Source organism: Colossoma macropomum, unplaced genomic scaffold (genome assembly GCF_904425465.1).
Source record: "Colossoma macropomum unplaced genomic scaffold, Colossoma_macropomum, whole genome shotgun sequence".
NCBI lineage: Eukaryota > Metazoa > Chordata > Actinopteri > Characiformes > Serrasalmidae > Colossoma > Colossoma macropomum.
The window spans coordinates 14,064,340-14,078,957 of NW_023494786.1; the positions used below are offsets into that span (position 1 = coordinate 14,064,340).

The following is a 14,618-nucleotide window of genomic DNA, read 5'->3' on the forward strand; positions in this document are numbered from 1 at the left end:
CATTATTACACATAACTTAATTTATGGCCCTCTATGGTTTGATTTCTTTGCATGTGTGGATTGGATGGGTTGTTACCGACATCTGGTGAGAATTTCATGTCAATAGCATCTTTAGAAATATATTTACTTAGAAAATTGGTGACGTGTTCAATACTTATTTCACCCGCTGTATATGTTTGATAAAACACTTCAATGCATACAAACACCGAAAGACTTTTTAAAGCAAAAATTCAAAATGAACTCCACCAGAAACATACAGGCAATAAAAAACTGCAGTAATTTGTTATCTGTATATGATTAATGTTTTCTATAATATGTTGTTAAACATGTGTTGCAGATATATGTTGACATATGATTTGAATATTTGCCCCATTTTTTAAAATGGCCCATTTTAAATAAGTTGGCATATATGTTGCGTGTATGTCCATATGTGACTAATATCAGTTGGACATAATGGAAATTCATATATGCTAATATATGTCATATATAAGAAGCCATTACATTGCCATATATTAGAGTTCTGTATGAGTTAAATCCAAAAAGCCTGTACATGCTAGGAAAACTAGAGCTAAATCTCTAGCTCCTCACTCCCTATACAGTGCACTATGTGAAATGATATTTTGGCTTCTACCCAAAATAGTGCACTATATACTCAGAGAGGAACTGTGGCTAAATCAAAAAATGTCTCTTTATTAGACACTCTATGCACTGTTTGGCTGGAGCAGCCATTATTTTAAAACCTTAGTGCATTACCAGGGGTGGCACCCCACCTACAAAAGAATAACAGTAAAATAACAATAAAAAGCATGCTAATACAACAGCAGCTGCCTGACTGACGACAAGGTCTCTTATATAGTTTATATATACGCTTATATAGCTTAGCACTGTAGCACAATGAAATATTGCAACTGGCATTTAGTCAATTTCACATAGTTTGGCCTTATGTTTTATTGAAATAAGCAGCCTGAAGTCAAAAGTGGTGAGACATCCCCCAGTGCATTTATAAAAGTGTTGGTTAAAATGTCCACCCACTCCGGTCATTCTGGCAGCCATGAGCTATTTTTGAACTTTCGCCAATCTTTTGAGGGTACTATTTTATTAATGTATATCTTTAGGTGCATCATATATATAAAATGCCTTTATACAATGCATCCTAATTCACTCCGTAACCCACTGAAAGATTGAAAAAACAAAAAGAGATAGAAATTGAACCATTATCTGTTTTTATATTATCCCTAGGGTGCTTAGTTGACACATTTGTGCCAGTCTAAATAGAAGATTTTACATGATAACAGTAATATATAGCATCACTGAGCTTTGTGAAATTAAACTCTCAGTGATCGGTTGATGTCCACCTCTGCTACAACAGCACAAGTAGAGCATAAGACCTTCAGACAGCCTCCACTGAAAAGCTTTCTGAGAAGACTTACTGCACCAAAAATGCTGTAGCAGGAAACAAAGGAAAAGTGAAATCAGACCCTTGATACTAAACAAACAACATTATTTATACTTCAGGAGATCTGAGCAAAGTATGAAGGGTTTAATCACAAAACACATTTTAGACCACTTTAAAAAAATGTATATCACATACATTGTTGGGAGTGGAGTTTACACACACAGAAAACAACAATAATATCACCTTCAGTAGAGAAAAAAAATAAAGTCAGGTGTTTATCTATTTTAAAAATGTGTTTAGGAATGAAACTCCTTGTATGTGCTGTTTAATAAACTTTTCCTGTCTCTTCTGCCTTTCTTTCTATTTCTGGTAAATCATATGATCCATTTATATGTGACAGTTCTTTAAAGTGTTCATATGTTTCCAGACAATATTCTTAGGTGACTATATAGAAAGTCTGTCAGTGAATCAGTGACTCAATCAATCAATCAATCAATCAATCAATCAGTCATTCAGTTAGTCAGTTAGTCAATTAGTCAGTCAGTCAGTCAATCAGTCAGTCAATCAGTCAGTCAATCAATCAATCAGTAAGTCAATCAGTCAATCAGTCAGTCATTCAGTCAATCAGTCAGCCAGTCAGTCAGTCAATCAGTCAGTCAGTCAGTCAGTCAGTCAGTCAGTCAATCAATCAATCAATCAATCAATCAATCAAGTCAAAGCCAACTTTTTTTATTTCATCTCACTACAGAGATATGCTGAGTGAGAAACAAAATACACAAAATGTTTAGCTGGAACCAAAATATTTAATCAAAACAAATGACTCTTTTAAGGTACAGCTTGAGGTTCTTTACTTAGATAACATTCACTTAATATGGAACTTTTACTGTGTGTAAACATACCATATTATTAAATTAATGGTAATATGCAATTATGTTTTAAGTTACACTGATTCTGTATACCATGTTGTGACATGATTTTTACTTTAAGCTAAGAATAGATACAAATATGCATCTTTGTGAATGTAAAGTACATTTAAAACTCATTTTGGATATGCAATTGGACATTATATATACTTTGAGGGACTAAAATCTGCCAGCACGGTGCCCTTTTTTCTGACAGTGTACGTCAGATTTATAAGACATTCTTTTTGAACAGAGGAGAAGGTGTCAGGAAGGTAATGAGATACCATGATGTATTTGGGAAATATCATCATATTGAATATCAATCCCCTAACAATAAACTATACAAAACATTATACAATAAACTATGCACCCATTACGTACAGGACAGTAGGGACTAAACAGTAAATGGATTGCAAAATAGTCCTACAGCTGCAGTGCCTATTTGTAAACTGTATTTATTATTATCACCATACATTGATAACAAAAACATTTTAATATTACTTAAATTTTTAGTTTTATTAAATTTGTTTTAACATTTATTACTTAGTTTATTATTTAGTTGTTTACTATTTAGTGTTTTTTGCTCTTACTGCAGTGTTTTTCCTCACGTAGTTCATTTGCTACTTTTATTTTTGGGATGAAACGTATCCTGCAGTTCCACATCCCTCCAGCAGGGCTCGCCGTTTCGCCGTGTTTTGTGGGAAACACGAGGCGGACCGCCAGCCTTTATCACATCCTACATTTCCAGCGCGGCCGCTGCTTTTTTAACGCTGCGCCCATCGGAGACACACCGAGCAGCTAACACACAGCACAGCCCTGTTCTCCGCATAAACACAGTCCTCGGATAACGGTGAGTCCAGCGCAGGTTTACACACAATCTTGGGTTTGCTTCTGTTCATTGGAAAGCGCGCCGTCTTATTGTTTGGAGGTTTTCGGGAAGCAAAGTCCCCGTTTAGTGATGTTTGTAGTGGGATCAGCAGCAGGATCTGCCCCTGCATATTGTTAAGGCAGAGAAAGGACAGTCTGGCAGTTAGTCGTGCTAACCGCTGTTAGCTTGCTAGCTAACTGCAGAGAGATGATAAAGCGGTGGGTTTCTGGTTTTCTCAGAATATCGTACTGGTTTTTATAGCGACGTTACATAATGTCGTTTGAGAAAATTCGGGTCCTGCCTTTTAACGGCCGAATTTCGACAGCACCGCTGGGGCTCTGACTCTGGCATGGCTAGCTGTGTTATAATACGGCTCAGCCCTCAATTGTCAACTTTATTGGTTTTTGTAGTTTTTTTGTCAATTTGTTCAGATATCCTTAAGGATTTACTTTATAGTCGGAAGACTAGAATATTTGGTAGGCCTTTTTATCTATGGACACTAAACGCGGTGCCTCTTTTCAGTGCTGCTCCTTTGTCATCCCCTGTTTGACTGACTCGCGTTAAACAATAAATAAACAGAATCTGTAAGAAACCCTGAGAGATGGTGATATGACTGTGATCCAGATTCCAGTAGGTATTTATTTGGAAACGTCATGTTGGTCGGGCCTGTGAAGACTTGAGGTTGTTAGTCCAACAAGACGAGACATGCTGTCAACGAGGAAAGTATTGATCCACACGCTGCGCATGTGGTAAATGATATGTTCGTGTTCTGGGTGGATATTTTCCATTTAAAAGGCTGAAACGGGGTGCACATTTTTGTAGTGTATGTTTTTGTAGAAAAAATCGAGCCAGTAATGTTCTATAACGTTGTCAAGTTACCTGTCTGAACCGGACATCTGGACTATGCATATCTTGACTAACATTTTCAGCTCATATGTCTTGAAAGGTATATGGCAGTGGACATTCACTCAGACTAGCATTGAAGCCTGATATACCTCAGACTTGTTGTTTTAAGTCGATACTGAATGGCTTTAATAGAGTTGTAGTCGTTTATATTTAAAGACTGTAGTGCTTTTTGAGTTTAGACCCATAATAAAGTTATACAAGTATTTTTGAATGTGGAGATTCTGTGATTTGTATTGAATTTGTGTGTTGTAAACCTAGTCTTAGGAATAACAGCAACGTTTCACATAAAAACAGTCTCTCTTGCTCTTTATAGTTATTGAGGAATAGTCTGCTGTCTTTTGGGGAGGAATTTGTTAATGGAACTTGTTTGGATGTTGGGGTCTCCCGCTGGTGGGAATCTGGGAATGCTAAAGCTGGTATTTAGAGGCCTGTGGGTTTCATAAGTCCCCTGTGAAGCCTTTATGCTTGAACTTGTTGTTATTAGCATGTTATTGTTGTTGTTATTATTAATAAAACATTTTTCTTACAATAAAACGCCGCTCACAGCCTTTAGGCCTCCATCACCCCCATTTAAGCTATTCAGTAAAATGTTTATAAAATACCCAAAACACATTCTTATCTCATATATATTATGACCTGACTTTGTCTTTTTTCTTCCCAGACTTCGTTAATTAAGCCAGTTTGGAGTGACATTAGCCACCCCGTCCCTGTATGGAAAAATCCCTTACATTTACAGATATCAGGGCCACAGCTGTGGGACGTGCTGTCTCAAAAGACAAATCATGTTCAACTTGATGAAAAAGGACAAAGAGAAGGATGTGGGGAGGAAGGAGAAGAAGGACAAGAAAGATAAGCGAGAGAGGATGTCTGCCGCAGAGCTTCGCAGCCTTGATGAAATGAGCATGAGAAGGGGCTTCTTCAATCTGAACCGCAGCTCCAAGCGGGATTCCAGGAACAAGCTAGAGATTTCCAACCCCATCCCCATCAAAGTAGCCAGCAGCACCGAGCTCAGTCTGACCGATATAGAATCCGATGGCCTTAGTAATCGCAGCAGCATGGTCCTGGATGCAGACCAGCTCAGCGCAGCCAGCTCCAGTGATGATCTGAAGGGGGATTATGGCCAAGATGGGCACCGTGCTTCCGTAAAGGAGCGGGCAGCTAGGTTTGGTTCTCTGGCCATGCAGAATTCGCAGATGGGCCAGATCATGAAACGCTTTTCTTTCTCTCAGAGGAGTAAAGAAGAGAGTCCTTCGGAAGGTTCTACACCATCTGGGCAGAATTCGGCCGCCCCCTCCCCTCAGGTGGAGGTCAAACTCCTTGACTTGCAGCAGCGGAAGCAGAGCCTCCAGCAGCAGCAGCAGGTGGCTCCTGCCAAAAAGGTTCACATCCCAGAGGTTGTGGAGAAGACATTTCCAGCAGACATGCGCCTGCCTGCCGTTGTCCCTCCACCGAAGCCGGAGGTGAGGGAGCTGGAGCTCCAGAGACGCAATACTGGTGACTTCGGCTTCTCTCTGCGCCGAACGACCATGCTGGATCGTGGCACAGATGGAGGAGTGTATAGACGCGTGGTTCACTTTGCAGAGCCTGGAGCTGGCACCAAGGACCTGGCCCTAGGGCTGGTGCCTGGAGACCGACTAGTGGAGATCAATGGGAGAAATGTGGAGAACAAGAATAGAGATGAGATCGTGGAAATGATCCGGCAGTCAGGTGACACTGTGCGACTGAAGGTGCAGCCCATCCTTGAGCTGAGTGAACTGAGCCGCTGCTGGCTGAGGAACACGGAAGGGCTGCGGCGTGAGGCCTTTGATGTAAGTCCTCTTTTCTTTCTGTCTTTACTTTTGCCGGCAGTGCAGCCACTCCCCGAATACATGGAAAAAGTTCCATAGTGGTTCTCCTCTGAAATAAGCATCATTTAGATCAATGGTCTGTAGAGATCTACCTGGTCCTGGAGGTCTGCTGTCCTGCAGTGTATAAGTGTTTTTGTGGGGTTTTCATAAGTCAAAGCAGTTTCATGATTCACAAACAAATATTTTTCCTCAAGATCATTTGGTTTAATATTTAAGATTTCACCACAGTGTAATGTGTTGCTTGGCAGTATGTAGCATTATTATCGCAATATGGTGTTTTGCCCATATTGCACAGTGTGCAACAACTGCACCAGCTAATTAACGTGTTATTGGGTGAATGAGGTACATTAGCATTAGGTTAAAGGGGATGCATTGTGTTAGACACTGAACTCTAGTAAATCTCCAGGAACAACATTGGTGATCACTGATTTAGATGAACATGTCCATATGAACTAAACAAACCACTTTTTCAGGGTGGACATCTGGATGGACTACAATCTAACGAGTATTTTCCTCACCTCAGATCTCTTTTAAAAGCGACCCAGGAGTAATGGATCTTAATAGTACTTAATGTTGAGTCTGCACATTTTTTTAATGTCCAGTGTTTCTTTTTCCACCATTATGGCAATAAAAAAAACTAGCACAGTTCCTTTATGGCTCAACTAAACACTTGGTTTAATTAAGCGTTGTGTTTAAGGAGGATGTTCACTCCAGGGTCACAGCCACCCAGCCCTGAATGAGCTCAAGTGTTTCTGCTAGGCTGTCCTGGGTGGGGGTGCTGGTGGAGTGGCAGCTTTGAAGATGACAACTCAAAAGAACCACACCACACTGTGGTGTTGTGGTGGACTGTTATATGGTACTGCAGGAAGCAATTGAAGCTTATCTTTATCTTTTATCTTGGATAGCAGATAAAAATGGCACATATTTTAGTGTCATAGATTTTTGCTCTACTACTGTCCAGAGTTTGTGCTTATTTCTTTGTGCTAAATGAGTGTGTGTGTGTGTGTGTGTGTGTGTGTGTGTGTGTGTGCGCTTTAGAGGTGTGTTACATAACCCGAGCCAGACGGGGACCGACCGAATATCAGGTTTTGTGCCAGGTTCGGTCCAGTGTTTTCGCTTACAACATTGTGCCTGGATCAGGCTCAGGTTTGTTTTCTAATGAGTGGATCCTTTTTTATATAGTAGATTTGTTTAGCATGTTTGGGATAGCTCTAGAGTTTGAGGACTGGGTACATTAATCACAGTCATAAAGCGAATGATGAAAGAGATGTGTTTTGTTGGTTGAAGGTCACAGCAGATCTTACCCATTTGCCTGTTAAACTCCCCTGAGGTGTGCTAAGCTCATTTATGCAGTTGCAGCAGTATTGAGAGGAACTTTAGTGCGGAGGGGCTAACAATTGATTCTGTTCTCTGCCAGGTACAACAATTTCACAAAAGTGTACTGATTATAAATACTGTTGATGTATTTTACAGATCTGTAATATAAGTTTATCTTAGCATGACATTTACTGTAGGTCATCTCAAGCTCTTAGTAATAAAAAAATGATAATCCATTTCTGTTCATGGATGCAATTTCTGGTTTCAGTTTTAGCAGTACCAGTCAGACCTCATGGAGTTACTAGGTTTTATAGTTACTAGGTTTGGGTTCTGGCTTCAATTTTAATTTTTGGAGTGTGTGTTTGTCTGCATGGAGAGGATACTATATTGAAATGTATTTGGAAATATGTCATGCACTCTTAAAGATAAAGATACCATAAAGGGTTCTTTATGGGGGCCATAGAAGAACAGCTTTTGGTTCCCTAAAGAACCCTTCAGTGGATTCAGAGATTTAGAGAACCATTCAGAGATTCAGAAGACCATTTTTGTAAATGAGAAGTGCCAATGTAAGAAGCCTTTTTTGCAGTTTAAGGGGCCCATATCATGGAAAACTACATTGTCCTCACTTTCTTGAAATGAATTTAATGTAGTACTGTAAACATTGCTTAAGTTTTAAAATGTACAGTTCACTAATCCAATCTATACAGTCTGTACTGAAATAAAGCTGAAAACACAGTCTGTTTTGAATTTGCTGTTTCTTTGATGACACTATGCATATGTCCATATATTAAGCCTACAACAGTTCAGATCAGCCCATAAATGCTGAAATTATAAGGAGTATTTCACCCCAGACTGCTTTTTGAATGAGGCACATTACAGGGCAGCCAATCAGAACAGAGGTATTTTACATATATCAGTCTTAAAACAGCATTATGCCATAATTGGTATTTTTTGCTCTTGGGCTCCCCCTACAGTAGCAGAGTGTATTTCACTTTTACAACACTATTGTAAATGCAAATTGCGATTTGAGAGTAATATTACAGGATTTTATTATAGGAGGTTGCAAACTTTCAAGGCTTATTTGGCGTGAGATTGACAAACACTGACCAAACTTTTTGGGGTGAGATGAATTTATTTCTTTGCATGCTAGCTTGAAACGCAATTGAGATTAGATTACTTTTGCCATCTGGAAAAACTACAATGCTCTGTGAGACTACATCAGCATACGTCACAATCTTTCATAAATAAATTGGCAGGGATGTGCACTCTGCTGTCGAATTTTTCCAGTTGGCTGTGAGACTGTCTTGAATCTTTTTATCTTTGTTAACTAGTTAAAGCCGGTCCGAGATTTAGTCTTGTCCAGTCTTTTATTTGGCCACTTTTTCTCTTCCTCGCTCTCTCCGGCAAGGTCTTCTTGAGTCTTTCTGCAGCCTCTGTAATAATGTCTGTGTTGGGACTATTGAGGTATCTTCTAGCTAGCTGAGTTGTTGTTGTGTGACGTGGTGCAATAAAGTTTCATGCAGTTCTTGTGAGAGGTTTCGTGCTTGCTGTTCCAAAGTTACATAGCGCTATAGCGGTGGTCCGGGCCCGGACTGGCAATGACAGAGATGTCGTTCTCCCTATTATAAGTCGGTGTACAAAATGATGTTGAAGCTGTTATTGTTACATAATGTTGCTTTAAAGGCACAGTAACAAAAACAGCCTGTTTAATTCTGAGAGAGGTTTGATTATGGTCATGTAAATTGAAATATTAATTACATTTGTGTAGAACCTTATTTGGAGGTTCTTTAGACTCACAAATCTCTTTTTTAAACCTGGTTCTTTATAGAACCTAAAATGGCTCTCCTGTGACATTGCGCAAAGAACCCTTTGTGTCACTTTTTTTAAGAGTGTAATTCCATGGCAAGCGATATCTTAAGCAGTTTTCCTTGTGTGCTAATTGCTGAATGCTTTTTTTTGCAAAACACCTTTGAGTAATTACATTCACAAGATTGCTCTCTATGTTCTGTCCTACTATTCACTAAAATAGCTGAAAGTAATTCAATTACACTTGAGGAGCCTGTATGCTGTTTTTAGATTTGTGCTGCAGAACTGATCTTGTGACATGATAAAAGAGGAGTAGGAGTGATGGAGTGGTGCCTTTTTGAGTGTGGACTGGTGACAACAGTAAAAGAAAAATAGCCATACATTTTAAAGTATGTGTGTGTATATATATATATATATATATATTAGAGCTGGGCGATATGGTCAAAATGTTATCACGATAAACAAAATTCATATTGTTCGATATCGATACATATCACGATAAATGTCAAATCATTATTTCTGTCAAGTTTGAAGGCTGATTTTTGCTTCTGAGTGGTTAATTGTTTTTTTAAACTCACTTTTTCTGGTGAGCTGTTTTCATAAGCTGGAAAAGCACGGCCGCAGTTTTTACAGCAAACATTAGCTGGCTCGGTATGTCAGTGATGGATCACACTGCCTTACTGCTGTCACTCCTACCACATCCATGTCAGAGCATATCACGGTATTCAAACACCAGCTAGCAGACGTCTGGATTTCTGTATAGTAGTTTGAGGGGTGAACCGCAGTATATCTAACACCAGACAAACGCCCCCCTTTTAGGTACGTTTAAACTGAAAGCGGTGCTTTCGTGTTTTGTTTGATGTACAGTATCATCAATTCGCCGTGTTGTGTGAGTGACCGAGCGCTGCTTCAAGTTAGCCAGCTGCTAAAAACAGCTATCCTGAAAAGATAGCGCTCTCCTGCTTTCCAATGCCTCACAGCTTCCTCAGTTTACGTTAGTTTAAATTGGGGCTGTAACTTGCATGAACCCACTTCTTTCTTTTACTTTCATTGCTTGGGAATGCACTAATACTAAAATATGACTTGTTAAGTTAGGATGTTAGGAAAGAGGTGAGTTCACTGTAGGACAGTACAGTTACGTCACTTATCTCGTCACTCACACTCGGTCACAGGAGAACAGATCACCGATTGCTCTACTCAAACAGGGAATGTATAACTCCATGTTTCAGACTTTGCTAAAGTATGTTTGGCGACCCTTTTTTTATTTATTTATTTATTTTATTTATTTTTTTTTAAACTTGTCGCTCCCTCCCTCTCTGGCGACAGCAGGGTAGTGTCGCTTTCCTTGCAGTAGAAAACGCCACCAGGGCTTTCGGTAGAACGTGGAAGTGTGAGAATGGTGTATTATATCGAAAATTTATCAAACATTTCTTATTGTTCTATTGAGGAAAAGTTATATCATGATAATTATCGCTACTACATGAGATGGTTATGAATACACTTTCTGATGCCTAAGATATTGTTTATGATGGTTTTATGATAACGTTTTTGGCCTAATTTTCTTTTTTACATCCATTCATGGCAGAGAGGTATATGCGGGTGTTGTAAGGGAAAATCATCTCAAAAGAGGTCAAGCAATCATCAATATTACATATAAAAACTCATAAGACATAGGTTCACTAGTTGTTTTGTTTGTAGTGAATAAAATGGCTCTATTTGTGTTGTAGACTTCGCAACTCCTGGTTCCTATCCCCACCACTGTAAGAAAAAATCAGAATTCATAAGTTTCTCTACAATTAACCATTTTATACCACTCTGAATGACTTCTCTGAGACGCCTGTTTAAAGTGCTCAGGTTATAGGTGATTCTCTTTTACGGCACATGATGCTTCTCATTCAGGGGCACCAGCTTTAGCTAACTGTAGGTTTTCTATGATGGTTATTGGTTATCATTGGTTAATCTAAATACCTGTTTTTTGTTTTTTTTTGTGAAGCCTTTTGTGACAACGTCTGTTGTAAAAATCTCTGTATAAGTAAACTTTTGACTTGACCATTATGCAGGAATTTGAAAATCAATGGAATTTTATCTCGAAATGCTCTCTCTCTCTCTCTCTCTCTCTCTCTCTCTCTCTCTCTCTCTGTAAATCATGAACCAAGCATACTTGAGGCAGCTGCACTTCTGCAAGTTAAGTGTGTCCGCAGGCCCTTGACAGCTCAGACAGAGAGACGTCACTCCCCCTCATAGTAACCTATGAGCGACAGTAAATAAGACGTATGCCCTAATTTGAGGAAAGCAACCTCTGCACAGCGTCCATGATTAATATGAACTTGAGCACCAGTGTCAGGCTAATAACACTGTAGGACAGTAATAAGGAACATCATGTAACCCAAAGTCTGAAGGCTGCCACAAGACTGTTATAAGACATGGCCCAGCCTGCTGTCTTGCTCTGACTGAACTAAATGAAGAGGGTGAGTGGGTAATGTATTTGTTGCTGAGTGACAGAGCATTCTAAGAGCATTTGGTTGGGGCATCTCAGTACCATGTAACGAGGTCTGAATAATCCTGGGCTTTGCTTTTCCGCTGCTTTTCCTATTGAAGCTTCAGCCTGAGAACAGTATGCTTTCATGGGAATTCTCAATCGCAAAGTGATTGCAGGCCTGGAAAGTTCTGACGTGTGAACACAGCATTCACATGATCCCATATTTGCAGAAATGAAACCTCTGAAGATTGGAGACACAAACCATGTGGAGAATGTGACTTTAAAACACCGGGGACAAATCGTAATGCAGAATGTGCTTTTCTTGCAAATTGGTGAAAGGCGAGCGCCAGCAGCGCCTCTCATACCAGAGCAGCTCTATTGTTCTATTTTGGGTTTTACCAACAAACAAAGAGGGACTTGCTTGGCTGCACAGCTTTAGGCCAACCTCCCTCTTTACTTATTTTGGCATGTTGCTTTGCTTCGGCATGGTGGGGGTGTTAAGAACTCCTTTGCCCTGTGACACCATCAGTCTGAAGAGAAAACTATCAGATGTCAGTCTAATCTGATTGGGCTTGTTCATTGATCAGTCCTCAGTATCTTGCTGAAAATACACATCACTCTGCTGTTAATGATATTAGCCTTTCTGGTAAATAAGCGTAATGTCGATGTTGTCAGTGTGGCTTTGGAAAGTTTTTCTGTATCTACTCTAATTCACTTTCTCTACCAGGATTAAAACTATTCAATTCCATTGTACCCTATTCTATGCTATTCCTTTGTCCCACACTACCCTGTTTTACCCTTTGCCCCCTCATTTGTTCATCCAGTTCTTTATCTTTTCTGTGGATACTCCAAATTCAATACTGAATAGAACTGAGTAGAATTAATTTCACTTAGATGGAATTTTTGGCCGTGGTATATTGGCAGTAAACACCCTTGGAAAAAAAAGGTCCCTCAAGGGTTCTTTAGTAAAGACAGTGGTTTGTGTGTATGTGTATCTGTGTGTGTATATGTGTGTGTACATGTGTGTGTGTGTGTGTGTGTGTGTGTGTGTGTGTGTGTGTGTGTGTGTGTGTGTGTGTGTGTGTTTATATATATGGACTGTGAAGGCTCAAAGAACTGTTTGAATGCAAAGAATATTTTTTTTAGCCATGCACATTGGAATTTTATTGGTATTGGCAAATAGTTACTTTACAAATGATTGGCATTGGGCAGATGTTTAGATCTGACCTATATTTCAAACCAAAGTTTGGTGACATTTATTATATGCTGTCAGAAGAGCTGAATGTTTAGATGATGCCAGGCTACATTGCTAAAATGTATGCATTTTCTAATATAATTTTTACTGCATCTGTAACACTAGAAATAAGTCACATATCTCCATAATTGCAATTCCAGATGGATTTAGGTCCATTTTCTGTATTTTATAAGTGTATATGGGTGTATCGGCATTGGCAGATGTGTGCATGGAAAAATATTGGACATAAGTCATCCCAGAATTCTAATATTGATTCATTTTTTGCATGGTTAAAATGGTTGTCTATGATGGAAAACCTGTTGTATATGTTTCTTAAAAGAACTGTGAGAAAAATGGTTCTATATAGTACAAAAAGGGTTCTATGACTTTTGTAGTGCTATACTGAACCATTTTTAAAAGGTTTATAATGAAGCCTATTTGCTGAGACTGCATGTAAATGAAAAGAAAGTCATAATGTTATTCCTTTATTTCCTCATGCTCATCAGTCAGATTCCAGGCTGGTTTGGAGCTCTGTTTTGTGTCCTGTGTGGGTAGTGGTTCAGGCATCCTTGTGTCACAGTACTGTAATGAAAGACAAACTGTTACCACAGCGATTGTGTACTGGGGAGCCCTATGCAGCCACATGTAGTCCACAGTTTGGGAAAGGAATAACTCTGGGCGTAAAATGTCCTCACCCAGGAGTGGGTTTCCTGGAATATCCTCAGCAAGTCATAATGAGTAGGAATACATTTGGAGCAGAGCACACAAACAGGAACTGGAGCTGGGCCTTTGTTAGAGTTTGTGCGTGATGCTGGGCGAGCGCAAGCCTGTTGGAAGCCTGGGTTTTCCGGCATGATGCTGGCAGCGCAGGCCTGATTTGTGGGCCTCACTAAAGCAGCAGGAGACATCCTCAGCTGCTTTTGTCCTGAAAGACAAACAGCAACAGTATGGTCATCACTTAAGAAGAGGAGGAGCTGTAAGTGGTCAGCCTATAATGGCCAAACAATAGGCAAACTGGAGCGGCTGGCTTTAGAGACAGGTCTAAAATGGGACCTGCTGCTCCACCTCTCTAACTGATCCTGTACTGGTGCTTATTACTGGATGATTTAAAATCGACTGGAGCTATCTCAGCATTAGTAGCATATGTTAAGTTGCCAGTTTATTAGGTACACACATTTTATAAGATACAATTCTGTACCTGATACATTTATACCAGCACAATTGACATGACACCACAGTGGCAATGTCACTGCTGCGTTGAGAATGGTTCACCACCCAGATAATATCTGGTCATATGGTAGTCCTTTTCCATTGATGGATAAATGGAGCAAGGGATAGAGCATGGGTGATACATTGTGCAGTGACAGATGGGCTACAGTCAGTAATTTTCTATCTGTGTGGTTCACCTACCTGTGTCAAAGTCAGATTTCATCTTTGATTTCATCAGATTTTGTCAACTTTTATCTTTGAGAGATACAGAGAAAATCAAGCTTCAGTCTTGCTTCAGATCTGAAAAAAATCTGCAGGTGTTTCTGTCCATCCTTCCACTGTGAGAAGACAACTCAGTTCTATGGGTCTGAAAGTATATATAGCTGTCAAGAAACTGTTACTGAGAAAAGGAAATAAGCAAAAGGAAGATGTGTAAATCAGACAAAGAAGCTGCTGGTGTCCCCAGAACAATGGACAGGTCACCACAGAGCCCAGAGCTCAGCATCATTGAATGTGTTTGGGATTACTCTGATTGTGAGAAGGAAAAATTCATCCAAGACTGAACTTTGGAGGTGTGTAGAAGTATCCCTGCAGATTTCTTTGAAAAACTGAAAGCAGTTCTCCCGAACAGAATGAAAGCTGCAATTTAAATAC

General features: G+C 39.6%; 1 protein-coding gene across 3 annotated transcripts in view; it reads left to right on the plus strand.

Annotated features, from left to right (window-relative positions):
• Window positions 1–3,031: 3,031 nt before the first annotated feature.
• myo18ab (myosin XVIIIAb) overlaps window positions 3,032–14,618 on the plus strand; it is a 141,676-nt gene continuing 130,089 nt past the window's right edge. For all 3 annotated transcript variants that reach the window (XM_036561521.1, XM_036561477.1, XM_036561485.1), the window contains exons 1-2: window positions 3,032–3,148; window positions 4,734–5,880. In XM_036561521.1, coding sequence (XP_036417414.1) covers window positions 4,855–5,880 — 1,026 coding nt within the window. In that variant the 5' untranslated portion in view covers window positions 3,032–3,148; window positions 4,734–4,854. The remainder of the gene's footprint in view (window positions 3,149–4,733; window positions 5,881–14,618) is intronic.